This window comes from Rana temporaria, chromosome 5 (genome assembly GCF_905171775.1).
Source record: "Rana temporaria chromosome 5, aRanTem1.1, whole genome shotgun sequence".
Taxonomy (NCBI): domain Eukaryota; kingdom Metazoa; phylum Chordata; class Amphibia; order Anura; family Ranidae; genus Rana; species Rana temporaria.
The window spans coordinates 367,263,552-367,289,948 of record NC_053493.1 but is presented as its reverse complement, the minus strand read 5'-3'; the positions used below and the strand labels follow the sequence as shown (position 1 = coordinate 367,289,948).

The 26,397-nt window shown below is 48.2% G+C and overlaps 1 protein-coding gene across 2 annotated transcripts in view; it reads left to right on the top strand.

The window, feature by feature from the left end:
- The first annotated feature begins 3,689 nt into the window (after nt 1-3,689).
- The window catches only part of ANKRD46 (ankyrin repeat domain 46), a 39,331-nt gene continuing 16,623 nt past the window's right edge, over nt 3,690-26,397 (top strand). Inside the window, exons 1-3 of one of the 2 annotated variants that reach the window (XM_040354787.1) lie at nt 3,690-3,822; nt 20,003-20,071; nt 23,075-23,402. In XM_040354787.1, the coding sequence (XP_040210721.1) occupies nt 23,092-23,402 (311 nt within the window). In that variant the 5' untranslated portion in view covers nt 3,690-3,822; nt 20,003-20,071; nt 23,075-23,091. The remainder of the gene's footprint in view (nt 3,823-20,002; nt 20,072-23,074; nt 23,403-26,397) is intronic. The other variant, XM_040354788.1, reaches the window with a different exon arrangement.

Genomic DNA, 26,397 nt, shown 5'->3' with positions numbered 1-26,397 from the left:
GGGTCTTACTGGCCCAGGTATCCTTACAGGATTTTTGTCATCATTTTTTTGCAAATCATTTATTAGGTATCTGTTTAACCACTTGTCCACTAGAACCATGTTTTTCTGTTTTTGCACACATGTAAAAAATGCATGATGATGAATTGTATGATATATAATATATTTTTTGAAAGCTAAGAATTGCAAATGGTATTCGTTGTAATTTTCGCATGATATTAGCACACATGTATTGAACTCAAATTTTCAATACAAAAATACATCAAAATTAATTTTAGTACACAGGAATAGATTTTTTATTTTTTTATTTTTGGTAAAATATAAAAAAATTACCTCAAGTTGCATCAAAATTGGACCAAAGTAGTGCAGGGATTACTTTGAAGTCGCGCAGATATGAACGGTACTCATTGGAAATCATGGAGAATGACTTTTCATGCGACTTTTCATCACAATGGGGTATTTACCAAGCTTCATTAGAGGATAAGTTCACCTTCACAGAAAAATCTGTAAGGTGAAATTACACAGGACCCGCAGTACAGCAATCTCCTGTTCTGAGCCCTGCTATAGCCTCCTCACGGCCTGAGCTCATCCCTACTACAGAGGTTGCTGGTGGTTCATTGACTTGTGGCTGACTGACCTCCCATCTGATGGTGCTGCCATAGTCCCAGTGCCAACTCTACATGGCAAAGCCAACAACATAACACTGATGATCTTTTTAGCTGTCTGTAAGGGGCGCATTCTTACTCCTGACCACCAATGTAATTATTTTTTCAGATGGTTGACCAAACGGGGGCGTGGGGGGTGTTAAAAAGGGACAGTTGAGCTGTGGTTTTACTGCCTACCTGAGCTGTCCCAACAATGGTGCTATTAACTGTTAAACTCGTCCATTAAAGTGATTGTAAAGGATCGTATTTAAAAAAAAATAACAAACATGTCATACTTACCTCCACTGTTCAGCTTGTTTTGCACAGATTGACCCTGATTGTCCTCTTCTGGGGTCCTTCAATGGCTCCCGCATCAGATAGTCCCCTAGGAGAAGTGCTCTCCCGAGGGTGCACTCCCAGGTCCAGCATTTGCGTCCACAGACACGAATGCTGGACTTGGCCCTGCGTCATTGGATTGACAGCAGCGGGAGCCAATGACTGCACTGCTATCAATCTATCCAATCAAGAGTCGGGAACCTTGACAGAGAGGAAGAGCGCGTCCCTGCAGAAGAGATGAAGTGGCTCAGGTAAGTAAAAGGGGGGGGGGGGCTGGTGACTGCCAGGTGTTTTTTTACCTTAATGCATAGGTGAAAAAACACAATCCCTTACAACCCCTTTAAGTTTAATAGGGCCGCAGGGCAGTTGCATGCAATACAAACGTTTGCGGGGCTAAAGGGCACCATTATAGGGTTAAATCATATGTAAGAAGACTATGGATGGGTTGGTAATATTTTGGAGATATACTGTTCATTCTTTTTTTTTCATGTAACTGGCAATATGTTGGTTCTTGATATTAGATTTTATGTTTGTGTATTGTACGCTACTGTGTACGTGCAGCACTACCCCCGGAGGAGCTGCTGAGTTAAATTGGGTTTTGCACGTTATCTCCAAGTTTGTTGTCCAGGGAAGGAAGTCTGTAGGAATTGCAATGTCCACACAAGATGTAAAACCTTCAACTGACAGGTTTTATTTTCGCTGCATAAAACTTGTGAAGGAAGTAGAGAGTATAGAGAGATGAGGAAGGTTCAGGTACACGGTACAGAATGCACAAAAAGTATCTAAAGTTCCAGTGTTCACCACTCACTCCTGAGTGGGTATTGCTCACCCGGATAGACCCCTCTCACATGGCCTAGCAGCGGGATGGCACACGGACAGTATGAGAACAGTCTCTGCCACAGACCGCCTGAGAACGAAAGATGGATAGTCAGAAATCCTCTGCCACAGGATTTCAGTCCCGAACTTCCTGCCTTACAGCAAAAGCGCCTTTAAGCCGATCCGGCGGGCTGCAAGACAAACAGAGTAGTGGATCCCTTGTTAACGAAATGACCAGGCCTATCCCGAGACATCAGCTTGCTTTGCTTGGTCTCCTCCAGGGCATGTCCTCCCCCGGTTCCCTACATTAAAGGGGTGTTCCAGTCATTTTTAATGTTTATTAAAAGTCAGCAGCTACAAAAAGTGTAGCTGCTGGCTTTTAATAAACAGACACTCACCTGCTCCACGTTCCAGCGACGCGCCGGCCGGGGCTCCGCTCCTCTTCCCCAGTCTTCATTCTAAGTGTGGGCACCCGGCCGTGACAGCATTCGGCTTCACGGCCGGGCACCCACTGCGCATGCGCCATCCGATTGGACAGGCGATCACCTGGGACCTGTCACGTGTCCCAGGCGATCGCCTACAGGGAGGGGCTGCCAAAAGGCGATATGACCATTCGCCTTAGCAGCCCCTCGGCGGAAGTGGGACAGGAAGTCCCACTCCTCCTGAAGCCCCCACTCCCCCCCAAAAAAAATTACATGCCAAATGTGGCATGTAAGGGGGCGCGGAGTGGATTAAGCGGAAGTTCCACTTTTGGGTGGAACTCCGCTTTAAGCAGCTTCCCCCACTTGGATGGACAGCTTGGGATCCCCTTCAGAATCATAGGCCCCAGCCAGCATAGCTGGGCCTACCAGATAGAGATGCAGCCTTGGACCAATGTGGTCCCGGGGCTGGAATCACCCACACGTGCCTCGCGCCAGGAGGGCCACAAGGCAAAAGACGGAACTCGAAAAACAGCGTCTGCCCCCTAAGGCACCACTCCCACTGGGCTGCTGCTGAGAAGGGTCACTTAACACACCATGGTTCGCCCGAGTTCCAACATGGGCCTGAGGTGGCAACGCCACCTACAGGCAATAGGGGAAAACTACCACAGCCAGAACAGAGGCTAATTTTAATAGAATTAGTAAAGTCTGAGCCCAACTATTGGCTCAGACGCCCCTAAATTTATAATAGCGCCCAGTCATTGGGAGCCGGTGATACATAAGGATCCAATAAAAAGCTTACAATAAAAGAAAAAAGGTGGTAAGGATGTAATGGCTTCTCACTGCTTGTCAAATACCCTCTTCAGGGGGCACCACACTCAACAGCGAGTGTGAAAGAGCCACGAGGGGGCACAGACCTCCCAATGAATTCAGTTTTAGCAGGCGTTCCCCTGAGGACTCAATGACATCTGTGCGTTGCAGGAACACATACAGTACAGCATGTGCATGTCAGAATGCATGTAACAAAATCCCTGACAAAAGGTATAAAGGCTCAACACCTGAAGAGGTAGGAAGTTTCCTTTGGCGATTTTGTCACTGATATGGCGGCCTATTTAAAGGAACGGGCTTCCTCATACACATTGTGTGGAAATACACATTGATGTGAAGAGGAAATGGGGACTGGGCCTACATTTGAAAGTTACTGAAGCATTCCTTGGGGCAAAAAGGTGTGAGAAATAGCAGCCCGCCCACATAGTTATATCAGGAAGCATGCAGTGGACACATGCTGGAACTTCTTGTCCCACAGGTAAGTCCTCGTGCAGCTTTTTGCTGCTTATGCTATCCCTGTGTGTGTAGTCCTGAGTCTGCAGCACATCGCCCACGCCAACCAAGGCACGCTCACGAAGAGCTCGGCGCGCGCGCATGACGTCGTTGCATTCAGCTATGCATATTCCGCGTACGCGCGAGTGTTGTCCGGGAGCGCGCGGTTCTCCTCGCTCCCCCTCCTGCAGCTGCCTGGTTCCCTCACTTCCGGTTGTCTGATGGATAGTTAGCAGCGGGCTGGCCTGTACTGTGTCCGGGGGGTTACTGGCTGTGGAGCTGCATTGTAGGTAAGAGGCTGCAAACAGATGTGCACTAAGTGTAACGGGGGGAAACAGCCTGTAGTGACATCTCCGGGGGGAGGAGACATCTGTGCCCAGAAGAAGGTGGATGTGGTGATCATTTGTTTGGAATATGGTTGGAGCTCTGTGCAAGACAGATGTGGCTCAGAAGGTTTGTCATTGGGTGGCCAGGGCGTAGGACATCTCATAGCCGGTGTCTGGGAGCTGCCATTGTCGATGAAGGGTTAAAATGTTCTTCCCAAGCCGTAGGCCGGTGTCCAGGTGAAGAATTTGGGGAGATAAAGCAAAAGGTATCGAAGAAATAATGGCCAGGTTTAGATGATCCCAGGGGCTGAAATGTGCTTTCCGTGGCTGCGGCACGGTGCTGAGGCGTTGCCGTGGCTGCGGCACGGTGCTGAGGCGTTGCCGTGGCTGCGGCACGGTGCTGAGGCGCTGCTGCGGCACGGTGCTGAGGCGCTGCCGTCCTGAGGCGCTGCTGCGGCATGGTGTTGGGGCGCTGCCTTGGCTGCGGCACGGTGCTGAGGCGCTGCCGTGGCTGTGGCACGGTGCTGAGGCGCTGCCGTGGCACGGTGCTGAGGCGCTGCCGTGGCTGCGGCACGGTGCTGAGGCGCTGCCGTGGCTGCGGCGAGGCGCTGCGGCAGGGTGCTGAGGCGTTGCCGTGGCTGCAACAGTAGGTTGAGGCGCTGCGGGCAGGAGGCTGAGGCGCTGGCGTAGCTGAGGCAGGAGGCTAAAGAGCTGCGGCACTGGAGGCTGAGGCGCAGCGGTAGGAAGCTGGCGTGGCTGCGTCGGGGGGCTGAGGCGCTGGCGTAGCTGCAAAAATGAAAGGATTTATGGACAGCCACACTCCAAAACTTGTTGCTTTTATTATAAAACAAAAAACACAGGATACATGCCACAGCAAACGGGGTATGTGTTTCACACCAAACCTTAGTGCTTAGTCATACCTGGCGTAGCTGGGCTGAGGCGCTGGCGTAGCTGCAGCAGGAGGTTAAAGAGCTGTAACAAAGGAGGCTAAAGAGCTGCAGCACAGGAGGATGGTGTGGCTGCGTCGGGGGGCTGAGGCGCTGGCGTAGCTGCGGCAGGAGATTAAAGAGCTGCGGCACAGGAGGCTAAAGAGCTGCGGCACAGGAGGCTGAGGCGCAGCGGCAGGAGGCTGACGTAGCTGCGGCGGGGGGCTGAGGCGCTGGCGTAGCTGCGGCAGATTAAAGAGCTGCCGCACAGGAGGCTGAGGCGCAGCGGCAGGAGGCTGACGTAGCTGCGGCGGGGGGCTGAGGCGCTGGCGTAGCTTCGGCGGGGGATAAGGCTGCAGGGGCATGGGCTCCGATGTTACCACAGCTACTGCACTGGTGTGAACTAGAGCCATTGGAATACATGGAAAACGCTGTGCATGCACACAGAGCTACACCTGGTGTGAACTAGCACTTGGGCATCTAGACATGGTGAAGTTCAAACTGAGTGTCAGAATGGGGAAGAAAGGGGATTTAAGTGACTTTACATAGTCTGGTTGAAAAAAGACACAAGTCCATGTAGTTCAACCAATAAACGGGGAAACAAATAAAATCATACAATGCTATACGATCCAGAGGAAGCCAAAAACCCCAGCAAAGCGTAAACCATTTTGCTACAGAATGGGGAAAAAATTCATTTCGAGAGGCAATCTGATTTTCCCTGGATCAACTTTACCTATAAATCTTAGTACCCAGTTATATTATGTACATTAAAAAAATAATCCAGGCCTTTTTCTAAAGCAATCTACTGAGCTGGCCAGAACCACCTCTGGAGGGAGTCTATTCCACATTTTCACAGCTCTTATTGTGAAAGAACTATTCCTCCCCTTGTCCTCTGTGATGACCTTAAAGCGGGAGTTCACCCATTTCTAAAAAATTTTTTTTTCTTCCCCTAGATTCCTGCTCGTTCGGTCTAGGTGAATCGGCTATTTGTATTAAAATATGAGCCGTGCTTACCCGTTTTCGAGATGCATCTTCTTCCGTCGCTTCCGGGTATGGGTCTTCGGGAGCGGGCGTTCTTTCTTGATTGACATTCTTCCGAGAGGCTTCCGACGGTCGCATCCATCGCGTCACTCGTAGCCGAAAGAAGCCGAACGTCGGTGCGGCTCTATACTGCGCCTGCGCACCGACGTTCGGCTTCTTTCGGAAAATCGTGACACGATGGATGCGACCGTCGGAAGCCTCTCGGAAGACTGTCAATCAAGAAGGAACGCCCATTCCCGAAGCCCATACCCGGAAGCGACGGAAGAAGATGCAGCTCGAAAACGGGTAAGTACTGCACATATTTTAATACAAATAGCCGATTCCCCTAGAGAAAACGAGCAGGAAGCTAAGGGGAAAAAGTGCCCTCTAAGGGTGAACCCCCGCTTTAAAGTTAATTACTCAACACTAAGTTCACTATTTGCCCCCTTTATTTATAAGTGTTGATCATATCCCCTCTTAAAGTGAAACCAAAGTATTTTTTTTTGTTAAAAATAATAAACGTGTTATACTTACCACCTTTGTGTAGTGGATTTGCACAAAGCAGCCCAGATCCTTCTCTTCTCAGGCCCCAAGCTATGGGGGCACCCGAGCCTAGCCACAGCTCTGTTTGACCATTCAGACACAGAGCCGCATACAGGCCCTGCCCCCTTTCTCTCCTTATTGGCTGACTGACTTTGACAGCAGCGGGAGCCAATGGCGCTGCTGTCTCAGCCAATAAGGAGGGGAGTCCCGGGCGGCCGAGACACTCCTACAACATCGCTGGATCTAGAGCAGTGGTTCTCAACCCTGTTCCCCCCAACAGGCCATGTTTGCATGGCTTGGTATTTTGGACAGCTATTTTATGTAAATTCCAAACATGGTGTGTTGGGTGTACTTGAGGACAGGGTTGAGTCACTGATGTAGAGGGACCTCAGGTAAGTATTAGGGGGGTGCTGCTGCACACAGAAGGCTTTTTATCTTAAAAAAAAAAAAAAAAAAACCCTGCTAGTCAATCGCATACTAGCACATTGTGAAATACCTAGTAGTGGTGCCCTGAGGGAGCCGACATGTTCCCTCGGCTTTTCTTCTGGGATCGCTGGCGCTGTAAGTGGCCTAAACCACGATGACGTCACTGCAATGCGCACAGGAACACTTCATTCCGGGAAGTTCTGGCAGGATACACCGCACCTGCAGAGCACATGCGCCGCTGATGTCAGCGCCTGCATGCAGCGTCAATATCACCTAAACCTTGAAGGTTTAGGAGATATTCTTTTAACCTACAGGTAAGTCTTCTTATAGGCTTACCTGTAGGTAAAAATTATCAAGCGGACAAAACCTTCTGCCTTTACAATCCCTTTATTCTCCTCTTAGGAGAGAATAAATTCAGTTCCTCTAATCTTTCCTCATAGCTGAGCTCCTCCATGCCTCTTATCAGTTTGGTTGCCCATCTCTGCACTTTCTCCAGTCCCCAGATATCCTTTTATGGTGCCCAGATCTGAACTGCACATTCCATATGAGGTTTACTAATGATTTGTACAGGCGCAAAATTATGTCTCTCTCTGCTGTCCATAACTCGCTTAATACATGAAAGGACTTTGCTCACTTTGGACGTGGCATGGTTGTTGGTGCCAGGTGGGCTGGTCTGAGTATCTCTAAAACTGCTGAGCTACTTGGATTTTCACACACAATCATCTCTAGGGTTTACAGAGAATATTTAATATTATTTTTTTGTAAAATTATTTTTTATTAAGTTTTCAAAACACATATACAATAACAGGCCACATATGTGACCAACATTGACCGGTGAAAACACAGAGACCGGTGTACAGAACCCAAACATGACAAAAACTGAGGGGGGGGGGAGAAAAAAAAAAAAAAAAAAAAAAAAAAAGGGGGGGGGAAGAAAGAGGGGGGAGGGGGGGGAAGGAATGGGGGGACCAAAATGCTCACATTGAGCCCCGTCAGCAGGTGCTGAACGGGCTAGGATGGATGGAAATGACGATATGGGTCAGAGCACAACCGATCCCCCCCATACAATATACCTGAGACTCTTCTACCTACACCCAGCTCCAGTGCCAAATCCAAAGACGTATGGCCCCATTCTCTCTCAAGGCGCCCATCCATAGCATTAGCTTACCCCAAGATCCTCCATAGACCTGAATCGTCCCCCCTATGCGTGCGGGTCGCAGTTCTCCCCAGTTCCTCCCATTCAGGATTCCCCGACCACTGTAGCTGCCAGGCACTGAACTTCTCCATCGATGTGACTTAGTCTGATACCGTGTCTGTGGAGGCCATCCAACCCCCCCACACCTTATCGAACTTGGTTAATGCCCCTCTACTCAAGTATGTGGCTTTGTAAAATGGGATGGCTTTATTGACTAATACCTTCCAGGCTGTCACCGTCGGGGCAGAGGAACTTTTCCAAGAAAGAATGATTCGTTTCTTAGCATAGAAGAGCACAAGAATGAGAAGCGTCCTTATAGCCCTAGTCGTCGCTAGGGGTTCGACCAAAAGTAGCAAGCACACCTCTACCGTCATGGGGATTGAAATAGTAGTGACCGACCGGATGCAATCTACCACTGCCTGCCAGTACGCCTGAATCGGGGGGCATTCCCAAAAAATATGCATAAAATCGGCAGTAGGCGCGGAGCACCTCCAGCAGGCCGATCCCTGAACATTCTAGCCAGCCTGGCAGGAGTCAGGTACGCCCTGTGTAGGAACTTGTAATGTATAAGTCTGTCTCTTGTAGAGACTAAGGCCTGGAAAGCCGCCCCCCAGACATCGTCCCAGTCATCTCTGTCCAATCCCATGGTCACCGAGTCCCAAGCACGCCTACAGGGCGACAGCAACCCGGTGGTCTCGGGGAAAAGGTCTTTATAGAGGCTGGAAACCTCCTTGGGAAGTGGTTCACTACGGGCCAGGGACTCCAGGTCCCCAGACTCCAGGACCAACGGATTTCCTCCAAACTGTGCCTGAAACGCATGGCGCAATTGTAGGTATCTAAAAAAATGGGTATTGGGTAGGTCATGTCGCGTCTTCAAGTCATCAAACGTCCTTAAGGTACCATTTACTACCACATGGCTCAAGGTCTTAATCCCGTAGGCCGTCCATACCACCGGGTCCGGGTAGTCCAGAAAGTGGACCAAGTTGGGGTTTCTCCATAAGGGCGTGTGGGGGGAGAAGGTAGCACGATCAGTAGGCCTTAATGCTTGCGCCACGACCCATGCTCTGATCACTGACCTCATGGAAGGCGTTAAGGGATACGGGGCCCTCGGGCCCCTGTAGACTAGCCGGGAGAGTGCCTCATAGGAGCCCACGCAAGCAGCTTCCAGCGACACCGCGGCATCATCCGGAGCAGAGGTCAGCCAACGGTGTGCTACCGTCAACTGGCCGGCCAGGAAGTATTTAGAAAAATTGGGCACCGCCAGACCTCCCTCCCCCCATGGCTGTTGGAGAATGGTCAACTTAAGGCGGGGTGAACTACCCTGCCACAGGAAAGAGGATATCATGCCATCTATGGCCTTGAAAACCGTCTTTGGTATCCACACTGGGGCGTTCCTAAGCGTATAGAGCAGGAGAGGGAGGATCTTCATTTTAAGAAGATTGACCCTGCCTATGAGGGACAGGGGGAGATTTTTCCAGGAGTTCAATTTTTTGGCAACGACATTTAGCAATGGGGACACGTTAAGTTCAATAAAGTTTGTTACTGAGTTAGTAATCTGTAGCCCCAAGTACCTGATTTGGGTCACCCACTGCAGGGGGCTTGAGGGGTCGGCCCCTCCAAGGGACACATGGGAGCGGAGTGGGAGGATTTTGGATTTGGTCCAGTTGACTTTGAGGCCGGATACCTCAGTAAATTTGCCCATCAGTGACAGTGCGGCATGTAGAGAGGGGCCAGTATCCCCCAGAAATAAAACCAGGTCGTCCGCATAAAGAGTTACCGACTCAGTCAAAGTGCCCACCTTGATACCCTGGATTAGGGGCGAAGATCTCAACGCAATCGCCAAGGGTTCCATCACCAGGGCAAACAGGCCCGGTGACAGGGGACAACCCTGCCTGGTGCCCCTGGATACTGGAAAGGCGCCCGACACCTCGCCATTCAGACGAATTGCCGCCACTGGTTTGTCGTACAGCAACGATATCCATTTGAGAAATACAGGCCCAAAGCCCATACGCTCCAGCACCCGCGTCATGTAGCCCCAATCAATGGAGTCGAACGCCTTTTCCAGATCGAAGAACACCAGGGCCCCCCCGTGAGATATTTCTCCGTCAATTTGCGTGTGCGTGTATACCCTGCGAATGTTAATGTCAGTAGCCTTTTTGGGCATGAACCCCGTCTGGTCAGGAGATATTAAATGGTCTAAACAGGACATCAACCGATTGGCCATCATCTTGGTCAATATCTTGAGGTCCATGTTCAGCAGCGCAATAGGCCTGTAGGATGAACAGTAAAGGGGGTCCTTCTCAGGCTTGGGGAGCAGGACCACATGAGCCTCATACCAAGAGGGGGGCATACTCCCTATCTCCAAACACTCCCCATAAAGGTTCAGTAGTCTGTGGGACACCACCTCTGAGTAGGTCTTATACCACTCTGCCGGAATGCCGTCAGGGCCCGGCGCCTTGCCATTCGGGAAGGAGGAAATAGCCACGGCCAGCTCCTTGGGGGAGAAAGGAACCTCCAAAAGCTTGACCGCCTCTCCAGGCAGCACCGGGATCTGAATGGAATCCAGCAGGTCCGTCAGAACCTGGTTGTCATATTGTGGGATAGCCGCATATAGGTCTGAGTAATAGGACACAAACGCTTGTAGGATACCTTCCCTGTCCCGCACCAGAGTGCCCCCAGGCGTGTAAATACATGGAACGGACACGTGTGATCTGACATCTGCTGCCAGGTAGGCAAGCAGTTTCCCATTCTTGTCTCCTCTTTCAAATAGATCCTCTGCCCTACGCCTAAACGTGCATTGTGTAAGTGATTGTAGGTGGACCAAGAAAGTTCTTCTGGCCATCTGCAACTCCACCAGTGTGGAGGCAGAGGGCGCCTCAGCATGGGCTTTCGCACACCGAATCTCATGCGCCTGGAGCGCTTCCGACTCAGAGTTCTTTTCAGTCCTGGCAGCCTTAATAGCAGCAATATATACTCCCCGGGTGGACGCCTTGAACGCATCCCACACCATGTGTCCACCCGCAGAGCCTTCATTTGTCTCCCAGTACTCCGTTACATGACCAGAGACCAGTGACTCAACTGATGGTTCATCTACCCATCCCGGGTGCAGCCTCCAGAGTCTCCGACCGCCCCCACCGGGACGACTCAGTGTCACCTGTAAGGGAGTGTGATCCGAGAGTCCCCCGGCCAGGTAATCAACATCCGTCACCTGCGGCAGGAGGGCCGGATTTGCGAAGGCAAGGTCTATACGGGAGGAGGAGGAACTGACGTGGGAAAGATAGGAGTAACCTCTCTCACCAGGATGTTTCCACCGCCATAACTCCTCCACAGCCGCAACATCCGCCCAGTGCCTGAGGTCGAGGTTTCGCGCCCGATTGGGGTTAGAAGTATCCAACCCGTAGTCCAATACATTGTTGAAATCCCCAGCCACCAGCAATTTTAATGGGCCAAAAGTGGCAATCTTCTCTAAAACCAGATATAATACCTCTTTGTTGAAGGGGGGAGGGATGTACACATTAGCTATGGCCAGCAGCTGGGAGTCAACAGTGAGAACCACAATAACATATCGCCCGTGGGGGTCTGTCACAACATGTTCTATATTACATTGCAGTTTCTTGTGTAACAGGATGACCACACCCCTTGCATACGAGGAATAAGTGGAGTGTACCGCTCTCTGTATCCAGTTCCTATTCAGGGAAAGAGTTTTACTACCCATCAGGTGGGTCTCTTGCAGGAGAACAATATGTGGGTTTAGAGATTTAAGGTACTGTAGAACTAGGGATCTTTTGTATTTAGAGTTTAGACCGCGGACATTCCACGACACTAGCTTAATATCATTCATCAGGTGGGGGGAGGTAACATGTTAATGCAAGGTGAATCAAGCATACGGGGAGAGAGGAAGCTGGACACAGAGAGCCATTGAATAGCATATCACAGCAGTTCAACAGAGTGTGACACTTAGAGCATTGCACATTGTACAGTGTAGCACATATGGAGCGAGGCCCAAGGGCCAACAGGGGGTGGAGGCACAGAGTCAGATCCTCATATAGAAAGACAGGGGAAAGGCAAAAAATGCCTGGGAAAAAAAGGAAAAAAATTAACAACCAAAAGTTAAAACAAAAAAACGTCATTAAAATCCCAACGCCCTGTTTGCTCCAGGCGAACCAAACTAAAAAACGGTATTACCGCCGGAGAAACTTTATACCCAAAAACTTAGAAATCAGGTGTGAAACGTCTCAACAGTTCATCCACTCCAAGAGAAAAAGTAAATGAAAAACAAAAGTTCCCAGGGGTTCCAGGGAAACACAGAGAAATTTCAAACCGTGCTTAACAGTACCTGTTGCTCCTGTCAGGAACGGATGCTTGACCACGCAGAATAGTCCATCCATCATTAGTCTACAAAGTTCAGCAGCCAAGAGCAACCGGAGTGCAGTAAGGAGGTACTGCGACAAGGAACCACTGCTCCCAGCCAGGGCAATCTTGATGAGGTAAGTAACTTTTCCTCCCTAGGCCGACTGCGCCGTCACCCAGCCTCCACAGGCCTCTAGGCCATCGAATCCAGCCAATCCACCGCCTCCGCCGGAGAGTCAAAAAATTTTGCAGAGCCCCTATGGATCACCTTTAGGCGGCTAGGGTAGAGCATGCTATACACTAGGCCTTTTTCCCGCAGGCGACGACGGACATCCGTAAAGGAGCGCCTTCTCTTCTGCAGCTCCTGGGAGAAGTCAGGATACAAATGAATCGCCGCATTTTCATGCTTCAGCTCCGGGTGTTTTCGGGCCTCTGCCAGGATCATGTCCCGGTCCCTGAAATTCAGGAGGCGGACCAGGAACGCACGCGGCCATGCACCCACAGGCCTCTTGCCGGTGGGGACCCTGTGAGCGCGCTCCACTACGTAGACAGGGGACAGATTCCGCAGGCCCAGGAGTTCTTTAAAGAATGTCTCCGCAAATTCCACCGGGTTGGCTCCCTCTGCGCCCTCTGGGAGCCCAACCACCCTGACGTTGTTGCGGCGGAGGCGATTTTCGGCGTCTTCTGAACGGGCCATTAGGACCCTGACCTGCTGTTGCAGCTCCCCAACCGAGTGAGCGGTGGAGGCCACCGTGTCCTCCACCACAGATATGCGGTGTTCTGCCTCTGACATGCGGCCTCTAAATTTGTCCATGTCCTGCCTTATCAGCCCACATTCTATGGCCAGGGTGTCAATCTTACCCTCCACGGAGGACTTGCTGTCCGCAATGGCCGCCAGGATCGCGGCGGTGGACCGACCTCCCAACATCCCCGGCGGGTCCTTCTCTTCCATCTGCGGTCCCTCCAGGTCCAGCGACTCGAGGTCCGCCATCCAGGATTCTGTTTGCGCTGCCCCCGAGGCCGGGAAGGATGGTGAAGGCGGCAAGATGGCCGCCGCGCGCGTGTTTGGCGGTGGGCGCCGGGTAGAAGAACTCACCGCCTTCTTGGCCGAGCCGCGCTTTCCAGTCATCGGGAGGACCGGGGCTGTCCCCCGGACAGGAGGAAGAAGCTTGCTGAGCAGGATGGCACCCTAAGGTAAGGATGGAGACGGATTCAGATCACGGATGGCAGGAGCACAGGCAATGCACGTCCGTCTCGCTCTACATCCCGGCCACGCCCCCCATTTAATATTATTTGTTAACAATTTTACTACACTAATTGTGGTTCAGTAACACTAAAACGTCGTATTTTCTGTGAATCCGAAAGAGAGTAGTGCACGTTTTTGAAAATTCAACACTCGTATTATATTTTTATGTGTTTTATATATACATATGCATTTTTTTTTTAGAAAAACATACGTACAACTTTTGGTGGATTGTCACTTAGAGCCCTTTCACACTGGTGCGTTTTTGCCGTAAAAATATCGCTATTAAAACGCTCATAAAACGTTCCCCATGCATCTCAATGGACCCTTTCACACTGAGGTGTTGTGCTGGAGGAGCGTTGAGAAAAGTCCTGCAAGCAGCGTCTTTGAAGCAGCTTTTGAGCGCTGAAAAAAACGCTCCAAAAACGCCCCTCTCCATTGAAATGAATTGAAAACGCGGTAAAATAGCGGCGTTTTACCGCGATTTTAACGCTCCGCTATAGGCGTTTCCAGTGTGAAAGGGCTCTTATTAGAAAATTTGTGGTGGAATAGCACAAGGCGATACTAGGGGCCCTTTCACACGTACGGACCGTATGTCCGCATTTTCATCCGTCCGTTTGCGGATGAAAACGGGACATACATGGGTCCCTATGTGATTACGGGTGTCAGCGGATGAACATCCGCTGACGCCCGTAATTTGTCCGCTACCGCAAAGATCCGCATTTGCGGACGGAAGAAATCCTATTTTTCTTCCGTCTGCCGGATCGGATCGGATGAACACGGACATGCGGTCCGTGTTCGTCTTATCCCGCATAGGGGAGAGCGGAGGAAACACAGGGCGGTCCCTGCACAGTGTGCGGGGACCGCCCTGTCAGCTGCCAGCTCAGCGGGGATTTTACGGAGGATCCCCGCTGAGCTTTGCGGACACGCGGAGCGGATCATTACTGATCCGCCCCGTGTGAAAGGGCCCTTATAGATGCTAATTAATTTTGCTTTTCGCACATGATTAGGTAAATGTAGGTCACCTACCAGGGTAGCTCAATCCTTATATTACATTAATTATACTTTGGGCGAGCCACCATTGAGTGACTTGCACCCTTCTGATTGCAGCAAACCATTCAATATAGAATACGATTTTTTCCATTTGCGCCAGTAATATCCGTCCCATACATTCCATATGAGGTTTACTAATGATTTGTACAGGGGCAAAATTATGTCTCTCTCTCTGCTGTCCATAACTCGCTTAATACATGAAAGGACTTTGCTCACTTTGAACGTGGCATGGTTGTTGGTGCCAGGTGGGCTGGTCTGAGTATCTCTAAAACTGCTGAGCTGCTTGGATTTTCACACACAATCATCTCTAGGGTTTACAGAGAATGGTTCGAAAAAGAGAAAATATCCAGTAAGCGGCAGTATGTGGACGAAAATGCCTTGTTGAGGTCAGAGGAGAATGGGCAGACTGGTTTGAGATGATAGAAGGGCAACAGTAACTCAAATAACCACTCTTTACACCCAAGGTATGCAGAATACCATCTCTGAACACACAACACATTGAACCTTGAAGCAGATGGGCTACAGCACAGAAGATCACACCGGGTGCTACTCCTGTCAGCTAAGAACAGGAAACTGAGGCTACAATTCACACATACTCACTAAAACAGGACAATAGAAGATTGGGAAAACGTTGCCTGGTCTGATGAGTCTCGATTTCAGCTGCGACATTCAGATAGTAGGGTCAGAATTTGGCATAAACACGACAGCATGGATCTAGCCTGCCTTGTATCAATGGTTCAGGGTGGTGGTGGTGTAATGGTGTGGAAATCTTTTCTTGGCACACTTTGTGCCCCTAAGTTTCAATTGAGCATCGTGTAAACGCCACGGCCTACCTGAGTATTGTTGCTGACAACGTCCCTTCCTTTATGACTACAGTGTCCCCATCTTCTGATGGCTCCTTCCAGCAGGATAATGCACCATGTCACAAAGCTCCAATCATCTCACCACTGGTTTCTTCAACATGACAATGAGGTCACTGTACTCCAATGGTCTCCACAGTCACCAGATCTCATCCAATAGAACACCTTTGGGATGTGGTGGAAAAGGAGATCCGCATTATGGATGTGCAGCCGACATATTTGCAACAACTGCGTGATGTTATGTCACTATGGACCAAATTCTCTGAGGAATTTTTCCAACACCTTGTTGAATCTATGCCACAAAGAATTAGGGCCGTTCTGAAGGCAAAAGGGGGTCCAACCCGGTACTAGCAAGGTGTACCTAATAAAGTGGCCGGTGATTGTATATTCCTTGTAGTCCAGCCTCTTTTTGACCTCTTACATTCTGTTTTGCCTATGGGACACAAACGGCAACACAAATTTACCAGGGATCTATCCTGTCCTACTTTTAAAGCCAAAAAGATGAATAAATATCAGCACTATGGACATTACTTACAATCAATGTGATGTGTCCCTTGTGCTGCTGGTTCTTTAAAGCGGGGGTTCACCCTATTAAAAATTTTTTTTTTTTTTTTTTTTTTATTATTCTATCATAAAATTCGGCATCGTAGCGCGAGCTACAGTATGCCGGTCTTACATTTTTTATCCCCGTACTCACTGTTTAATCCTACCTAGACGATTCCGACTGCCCACGGGGAATGGGCGTTCCAATCCAGACGGAAAGTGATTGACGGCTGGCTCTGGCGCGTCACGCTTCTCCGGAAATAGCCGAAATAGGCTTGGCTCTTCACGGCGCCTGCGCATAGCCTGTGCGCAGGCGCCGTGAAGAGCCGAGACCTACTCCGGCTGTCTTCGGGGAGCGTGACGTGCCAGAGTCGGCCGTCAATCACCCTCCCTCTTGCTAGGAACACCCATTCCCCGCGGCAGACGGAATCGTCTATGTACGATTAAACAGTGAGTACGGGGTTAAAAAATGTAAGACCGGCATACTGTAGCTCGCGCTACGATGCCGAATTGTATGCTGAAATGTTGTTCAGCAGGGTGAACCACCGCTTTAATTGAAATCTTTGATCCTCCAATGAGTACCTCCAATTAATGCCTCATTGTTGGTATCAATGGGAGGAATAGAATCTCTAAACCAGGGGTGTCAAACTCTGTATTGCATCGTGGGCCGCATGAGCATTATGATTGCCCTCAAAAGGGCCGGTTGTATCTGTAAGATTAGATGTCCAGCGCATCCCCTCCCTTTTACATTGGATGTCAAGAGCCACCCCACCATCAGAAGTTGAGTCCCCCACTCTCCCTTACATCACAGTGCACCCCCCTTTCCTTATGCTGCTGCTGGGAAGAAGCTGGATGCATTGCTTGAAAGCAGATATTAAGGGTCTGGAGTAGGACCAGAGGAGGGCTGGAACGCTTCTGCAGCTGCAGGAGAGGTGCCAGGGCCACATGAAATAGCCTGAAGGGCCGGATTCGGCCCTCGGGCCTTGTGTTTGACACCTGTGCTCTAGAGCCAGGTAAAGGCTGGCAAAGGGCCGGTGTTTGGAGACCAATGTCCTAGAGGACAAGATTTGTTCAAAGGTTATATAGGGTGCAGCAACTCAAACAGCATGAGGGTGCATAAGATGGCGCTCTTCAGGCGGCACAGGTTGTGTTGCAATGTGTTTGGTGTTCATTTGTACAATTGAAAATCCTTGGAAGTGAAGCTGGCCATATTCACCAGTAGAATTTTTGTTTGGATTTTTTTTTAGCTTGCAGAACATTCGTTGGGTTTTCTAATGGTTATTGGGGTCAACTCATGTGGCTTTTCGACCACAGTGACAAGATTTGAGGGATTTTTCTTGAATGAACTAAATTCGAACTGTGACAATGGCTTTTGTTGGAAAAATTGTACATATTGTAATGTGCGTGTCCTAGGCACAAAACAAACCTGGTTAACCACTTCAGCCCAGGAAGAATTGATCCCCTTTCTGCCTAGGCCATTTTTGCGATACAGCGTCGCTTTAACCAACAATTGTGCAGTCGTGCAACGTTTGTACCCAAACAAAATTTACGTTCTGTTTTTTTTTTTTTTTCACAAATAGAGCTTTCTTTTGGTGGTATTTGATCAAATCTGCAGGTTTCTATTTATCGCACTGTAAACAAAAGAAGAGCGACAGTTTGAAAAAAACACAATGGGGTTGATTTACTAAACCTGGAGAGTGCGTATTCGGGCTCACTTCGGCTTGGAAACCAATCAGCTTGTAACCTCAGCTTGTTCAATTAAGCTTTTGACGGTAAAACCTGATTGGTTTGCGCAAACGTTAGTGTCTATAAAATAGGGGATAGATTTATGGCATTTTTTTTTTTATTAGTATTTCACTAGTAATGGCAGCGATCAGCGTTTTTTTTTTTTTTTTTCCCTCACACACAGATGCCGGTTCTCACTCTGTCACAAGCGATGGCGGGTCATCGCGCCCGCCGGGCACTCGCATCGGGTCTGGGGAGACGCTTCGGGAGCACGCGCGCCGCTGGAGGCGTCTTAAAGAGCCGACGTACAGCTATGACGGCTCACGCAGGGGAGCAAACCTGCTGCAGTATAACTGCGGCGGCTGGTCTGGAAACGGTTAAAATATTTGGGATTCCATTTAAGTAGCTGGTCTGGGCGGAATTTTACCAGTTATGTATAAAGTTAAGTTGACTCATGATGGGAAGAAGAATGTATTGACAAATGATTTTTCTGAATTTCTATACAAAGACTTGCCCTTGGTTTACACCTGTACGTTTTGCAGAAATGCACTACAGTACAAAAGGGTTGTCCCGATACCGATACTAGTATCGGTATCGGGACCGATACTAAGCATTTCCCCGAGTACTTGTACTCGGGGGGGGGGAAAATGCTCCGATACTTCACCTGATACCTGACTTTCCCTGTATTCTCCTTCAGTTCCCCCCCATCCGTTCTGCTCTCCCCCTCCACGCTCTGTGTCCCCCCTCCATGCCGCTGCTATCCTCCTGGGTTCTTCTCTCCCCCACCATGCTCTGTGTCCCCCATTCTGTACCCTGCTATCCTCCTTGGCTCTACGCTCCCCCTCCATGCTCCGCGCCGTTCCTCTCCCCCTCCGCGCCGTTCCTCTCCCCCTCCGCGCCGTTCCTCTCCCCCTCGTAACCTGTGTTTACAATGTTTCAGTTTATGAATGGATAGGAGCCTCTGTCTTCTCTCCATTCATTTTCAGTGCAGCTGAGAAAGGGACTGTCCTTATCTCCCCTTTGAGACAGAGAAAGGGACTATCAGAGGTCTGTTAAGACCCCTGATTTCTCACCAAAGCCCCCCCCAACAGGGCTGAATGAATTTTTTATTTTTATATTTTGTTTGCAATAAATATTTTTTTTATGTAAATAATAATAAAAAAAACACACTACCAACCCCCCCCCCCCAAAAAAAATATTTTTGTAAAAAAAAAAAAAAATACCGCCACTGTCACATGACATTAAAAAAAAAGTATTGGTATTCGGTATCGGCGAGTACTTGGGAAAAAAAGTATCGGTACTTGTACTCGGTCTCAAAAAAAAGTGGTATCGGGACGACCCTATTTAACATGGCTTCCTATGGTTCTAGCTCACATATGAGCATTTTGAGCTAGTGTGTATTTTGGGCCAGCGTTCATCGCGATTGAGGTTAAATCTACTTATGGGGACATATTCTATTTTAGGATTTATGAATAAAGGACTTGTGAAAAACTGTCTGTGTGGTTTTTATTTACTTGGAACTTTTTTTTTGGGTGAATTAGTGGGGTACAATATACCTTTACCCCATACCCATTCACATGGGGAGGTCTGGTTGCCCCCTTGTTAAAGGGGACTTCCAGATTTCGATAAGGCGCCTCCACAACCATCAGGCCAGAGTTGTGGGGGAAGAGGCCCTTGTTTTCCTCAACATCAGCACCCCCTCCCCATGTTGAAGGCATGTGGCCTGGTACGGTTCAGGGGGGTTGCCCCCCTCCCCCTTTCTAGCCTGGATGCTCGGATAAGTGTCAGGTATAGATATTGGGAAGGGGGGGGGACCCCATTCAATTTCTTTTTTTTTAAAAATGGCAAGGTTCCCCTTAAAATTGGTACCAGACCTGAAGGGCCTAGTATTGATTGAGGGGGACCCCATGCAGTTTAAAAAACTGGATGGATTGAGGGGGACCCCATGCAGCATTCTTTTGTTTATATTTCAGCTGTCAGTGGGGAATCCCGCTGAGAGCTGATGAGTAAGCGGTTGGTAAGGACTTGGCGGCAGCCACCCACTCCTTGACCAGCTATTCACAGTTTAACCACTTCAGTCCTGGAAGAATTTGCCCCCCTTCCTGACCAGGCCATTTTAGTAAAAAAATAAAAATGCAATAGAACTATACCCTATTTTGTAAACGCTATACATTTTGTGCAAACCAATCAATAAACGCTTATTGGAGAAACTCTATACAGTATGTGAAATGACCAGAATTCTTCTTCTTCTGTTTTCCAGGTCTAAAAGTAAATACATTGGACTGCAAGTTATCAAACTGACCGGATTCTATTGACTACCTGAAGGACAGTAAGTCGATTTCTCTTTGTGCGTGAATGCTACTTAAAGGAAAACTAAAATTATATTATTGGCATATGGGGACCATGTATTAGCCGGCGCATTATCTGCTCCCTGAACCCGCTGTCGCAAATTTGGTAACAGTGTGGCCTTGCAGGGTTCCGCCCACGTGACCAGTTTCCAGTGAATTAATAGACTAAAGTACTATCGGCCATTGCAGCTGTAAAGGTGAGCTTATCCTTTTAAAGCAAACCTGTTAGGAAAAACACTATATAGGCCATCCTGTCCATGGAGGTGTCCGTGCATTGCCTCCATTTTCAGTTGTCTGGTCCAGATAAGAGGCCCTTTCTGTTGTCAGTATGAAAATCAAAGTCAGAGCTTAGAATCTCTATATCACTTCCCATATAATAGTGTTCGGAGATGATTGTGATGGGACTTTCTACTTCTAGTTTTGCATTATGACAGGAAAATGTGAGATGCTGTAAGAGGGCATTATCATGCATGGTACAAACGGAATACGATGCTCAAATCCTACTGCCTTTCATATAGCAAAGGATTTGGGGTGGTTGTATGTGTATTTGCAACCACTGCACAGATGACTATTACAGTTTTGCAAAGGGCCACATCAGATTTTCACTTAACGCAAAATCACACATGTATGTCATTTGACTTTCAGTGGTTGTACCGGGATGCTGCCTGCAGCTACAGGCATCACCCTGATATTGTTTTCTTCTGCCGGCGACCGGCTTTTATGTAAAAGCCATTCTAGGGGCTGATTAGCAGCTGGATGACTTCTACAGGCAGCAGGAGTGGTCGCCTTCCAGTGCCTCTCTGGGTTCCACCATTTCACTGGCAAGCCCGGAATGAAAGCCGGAAGTTCTGTCGGCTTACCACAGAGCTCATCGAGGACTGGAAGGTCCCTGATGATCTGTGGTATAGGAAACTGAACGCGACAAGCATTTTCTCCTCACTTCCGGTTTCCTGGATGCAAACTGCACCATTTTTATATTTGAAAAGTATCTGATCACACCGATCTTGATGTTTTTAAGGGCAGAGGAGACACCGTGGGTCTAAAAGACCCCAGATTTCTCCATAAAGAGTACTTGGCACTGGCTATTTCTGTCACAACTAATATTTACGTTCCTTGTGACAGCAATAAAAGGGATTAAAAAAGAGTAGCATTTTTAACGCACCCCCATGGTCCCGCAAGCATACATAAATGGCAATTGCACCACACATGAGATTTTTACGCAAACGTCAAACTGAGGCCGCGTACACACGGTCGTTCCAAACCGATGAGAATGGTCCGACGGGCCATTTCCATCGGTTCACCGCTGAAGTGGCCTGATGGTCTGAAGTGCGTACACACCATCGTTCCAAAAACCGATCGGGTCAGAACGCGGTGACGTCAAACACACGACGTGCTGAATAAAACGAAGTTCAATGCTTCCAAGCATGCGTCGACTTGATTCTGAGCATGCGCGGGTTTTGAACCGATGCTTTCTGTACTAACCATCGGTTTGGACCGATGGTTGGCATGTTTTAAAATTTTGGACCGAAGGAAAACAGACCGATGGGCTATACACACGGTCGGTTTGGACCGATGAAACTGAACCTCGGTCCATTCTCATCGGTTTTGTCCGACCGTGTGTACGCGGCCTGACTCTAAACTGGTAACCTGAAAAGGGTTTTAAAGAATTGCCTCTGGCAACGTAGTTTGTCACCATTCCACGAGTGTGCGCAGTTTTAAAGCGTGACATGTTGGGTATATATTTACGCTGCATAACGATATCTTTTAAACTTGACCAAAAATTGGATGTTGTGTTTGTGTGCATTATGATTAAAGTTATTTGCATTCGAAAAACCACTACGCAACTACTGTGTGACATAAAAAATTGCAAAACCCACCATTTTATTCTCTAGGGCCTCTGCTAAAAAATTAAATGTTTTAGGGTTCCAAGTCATTTCTAGCAAAAAATACTGGTTTAAACAAAAAATTTCAGAAAAAGGCCTGGTCTTAAACTCAAAAGTAAACTTATAGCTAGATTCAGAAAGACCGCCTTAACATTGCGGCGGCGTAGTGTATCGTGTTTACACTACGCCGCCGTAAGTTAGCGAGGCAAGTACATGATTCACAAAGTACTTGCCTGCTAAGTTACGGCGGCGTCGCGTAAATCGTGCCGGCGTAAGCGCGCCTAATTCAAATTCGGCTGAGGGGGCATGTTTTATGTTAATGGGGGCAGACCTGACGTGATTGACATATTTTACGAACGGCGCATGCGCCGTCCGTGTACATATCCCAGTGTGCATTGCGGCAAAGTACGCCGCACGGTCCTATTGGTTTCGACGTGGACGTAAATTACGTCCAGCCCTTTTCACGGACTTACGCAAACGACGAAAATTTTTCAAATTTCGACGCGGGAACGACGGCCATACTTAACATTACTATTCCAGCTATTTGATGGAATAACTTTAGGCCTGAAAATGCGTTACGTAAACAGCGTATCTTTACTACGTCGGGCAAGCATACGTTCGTGAATCGGCGTAACTACTCACTTACATATTCTAGGCCGACCGCAATGGAAGCGCCACCTAGCGGTCAGCCTAAAAATTACACTTTAGGATACGACGGTGTAAGACACTTGCGCCGCTTGTATCTGAGCCTAATTTAAGCGTTTCCAGAATACGCCTAAATTTGCGTCGGCGCAGATTCTGACTTAGGCCGGCGTATCTACTGATACGCCGGCCTAAATCTTTCTGAATCTGCCTATTAAACTCAACTCAAGTGGCAGTCTTCAACTCAAAAGTAAACATGTATTTTTAGATGTGATGGCTGCAATAGTTTTTCTTTTTTAGGCATTCTTTTTATTTTCACCTGGACATCTGGCCAGTAAGTCTGTTGTTTTTCAACAGAACAAGCTGTCCTGCAGATGCAGCAGTTAGAAGGTTGAGACAAATCATTTATGCCGGAACAAACATTTATATAGTAAATTTCTTTCTTTTTGCATGTTGCAGCAAATCCACGTGCAACCATGTCCTATGTGTTTGTGAATGATTCATCCCAGACCAACGTGCCCCTGCTGCAGGCCTGCATTGATGGGGACTTCAACTACTCCAAGCGGCTCCTTGAAAGTGGCTTTGACCCTAACATCCGGGACAGTCGTGGCCGCACCGGCCTGCACTTGGCCGCGGCTAGAGGAAACGTAGACATCTGTCAGCTCCTGCACAAGTTTGGAGCAGATCTTCTGGCAACGGATTACCAGGGGAACACGGCACTTCACTTATGTGGCCACGTTGACACTATTCAGTTCCTCGTCTCCAATGGCCTCAAGATTGATATATGGTAAGTGCCTGCTGCAGGGATGTCTGTGTTCTATGTTTCTCTACCAAATCTTCTTACTGAGCAGACCCATTTTGCAAAGGAGGACTGTAAATAAAATCACAAGTGTCATTATAGTTAAAGCGGAGTTCCGGCCACAATTTCACTTTTTAAATATAAATACCCCTGTAATACACAAGCTTTTAAGTATTCTAGTAAAGTTAGTCTGTAAACTAAGGTCCGTTTTTGTTAGGTTGTTACAGCATTTAGACACTTTATAATAAAGAAATTGACTGGGGCCATCTTAAGTGTGGGCATCATGAAGCCAGACCGTATGACTTCCTGGATTTCAGCCTTGCAGATCTCGCACATGCTCAGTGCTGCACAAGCAGTGTAAGGCCCCATTCACACCTCCGCGACAAAACGCCCGACACCGGACGCTCGTGCCGCTGGAGGGGAGAATTCCCATTGCTGTCTATGAGATGGTTCACATCTCATAGACGCCGTACGCCTGCCGCCTGAAAAAAAGTCCCGGACCCTTTTTTTCAGGCGGCATTGGCGTTCGGCCATACAAAGCAATGGGAAGGATTTGTAAAGAAAAAAAAAAGTTACACTATTCGCGGCAAAATATGCCGCGTACACGGCGTTACTTGTCGCGGAGGTGTGAATGCAGCCTAATAGGTTTCAGATCAGGTTTCAGCACCTGTACTGTCCAAGTCACATGATTCTTTGAGACTGGGGAGTGCACAGACTCCTGGAAAGTTACACCCACTACATTCCCAGGAGTCTGTGCGGTGAAGCTTAAGCACCTAGGTGCAGGAAGAGGGAAGATTAACTATTCTGCCTAGCAACAACACTTTGAAGGCATCTAAAAAAAAAAAAAAAATTCTTAAAGGACTAATGACATTTTTTTTTAAACTACTGATGTAATGTTATATTTATGGGTGGAACTCCACTTTAATATGTCCCCTGCCTCTAAACAAAAAGGATAGAAAAGGTGACATTGTGACTTTGACAATCACCAAAAAAATCAGGTCATCTAAATATATGCATGCACATGGGACATATTCCGGTACACAGGAGTTCAGCATTCTGGGAATGTCATACATGCATGCATGTGTTTAGCCTGATGCATGAAAAGACCACTTGCAGTTTCATGGGCAGAAAAAGATGCTGGGATTGCTACTGCAGATTTTTAAGCCTCAAACTGTCTCCGAGCATTCTTTTTGGAATATAATCATGGTAGCTTTCTAATGTAAACAAACAACAGGTGTTTGAGATGTTTGAAACCAACTTCAGAGTCTTTGTAATCTTTTAGACCCCCTTCACACAGAGGTGTTTTAGCGCTAGAAATAGCCTCTAAAGCCTGAAAACCGACTCCCACTCTTTTCACACTGGGGCAGTGTGCTTGCGGGACATTGGGATAGTTCCTGCAAGCAGCATCTTTGCAGCGCGCTCCCAAACGCCCTGCCCATGAATGAGCAGCGCTTTCAAAGCGCCTGAAAAGCATTTTCAGATGCGCCGCAACATGATCGCTTTTAACCCCTTCTTTGGCCGATAGCGGGGGTAAAGGTGCCCCACTGGCGGCTGAAAAGTGCCGCCAAACATACGGCGCTGTAGTCAGAAGGGAAAGGAATGGTGCCCCATCATTGGTGTGGGTGGAAGAAGTTGTGCCCCATTGTTGGTGTCAATAGGAGAAATCAAGCCACACCCTTGGTGCCAGTGAGAGGAATCATGCCCCATCATTAGTATCAGTGGGGGAGCAATAGTGCCCCCATGCTGGTGTCACTGAGAGGAATTGTGCCCTGCTATTGGTGTCAGTGGGAGGAATGGTGCCCCATCATTGTTGTCAGTGGAAGAAGTCGTGCCCCATTGTCGGTGTCCATGGGAGGAATCGAGCCACACCCTTGGTGTCAGTGAGAGGAATCATGCCCCGTCATTAGTATCAGTGGGAGCAATAGTGCCCCCATGCTGGTGTCACTGAGAGGAATTGTGCCCTGCTATTGGTGTCAGTGGGAGGAATGGTGCCTCATTGTTAGTAAAAAGTATAGTGCCTCCTATTAGTGGGAAGAAGAACAATGCCCTGAGGGCCATATAAAGGCAAGCAAAGGGCCACAGTTTGGAGACCACTGGTTGAGACAGCAGGGTTAATTCTAAGAAATTTGGGACCTCAGAGTTTTTTACATTCACATTTATTCAGCAAACCAATTTACATCTATGATTACCATAGGGATGAGAGTTTGCATGTAATTTGAGCCCAGGCTTCCTGACTGATGAGTGCAGTTTGAAAGATGAAGGGAATTTCCTATATACACAATAGTGTGTGACAATTTAACATATTTTATTAGATTCTCCAGACCAGTCATTCACCTCTGTGTTGTCCACAGTGCCTTGAAAAAGTATTCATACACCTTGAAATTTTCCACATTTTGTCATGTTACAACCAAACATGTAAAATTTTTTATTGGGATTTTATGTGATAGACCAACACAAAGTGGCACATAATTGTGAAGTGAAAGCAAAATGACGAATGGTTTTCAATTTTTTATTTTTTTATTTTACAAATCAATATCTGTAAAGTGTGGCGTGAATTTGTATCCCGCCCCCTTTACTCTGATACCCCTAACTAAAATCTAGTTGAACCAATTGCCTTCAGAAGTCACTTAATTTGTAAATGGAGTCCACCTGTGTGTATTTTAACCTCAGTATAAATACAGCTGTTCTGTGAAGCCTTCAGAGGTTTTAGGAGAATCTTGGTGACCAAATGGCATCATGAAGGCCAAGGAACACACCAGACAGTTCAGGGCTAAAGTTGTGGAGAAGTTTAAAGCAGGGTTAGGTTACAAAAAAATAATATCCCAAGCATTGAACATCTCGCAGAGCACTCTTCAAACTTACATCTGAAAATGGGAAAAGTGTGGCACCTACCATGACATGGCTGTCCCGCTAAACTGACAGGCCGGCAAGGAGAGCAATAATCAGGAAGGTGGCCAAGAGGCCCATGGTAACTCTGGAGGAG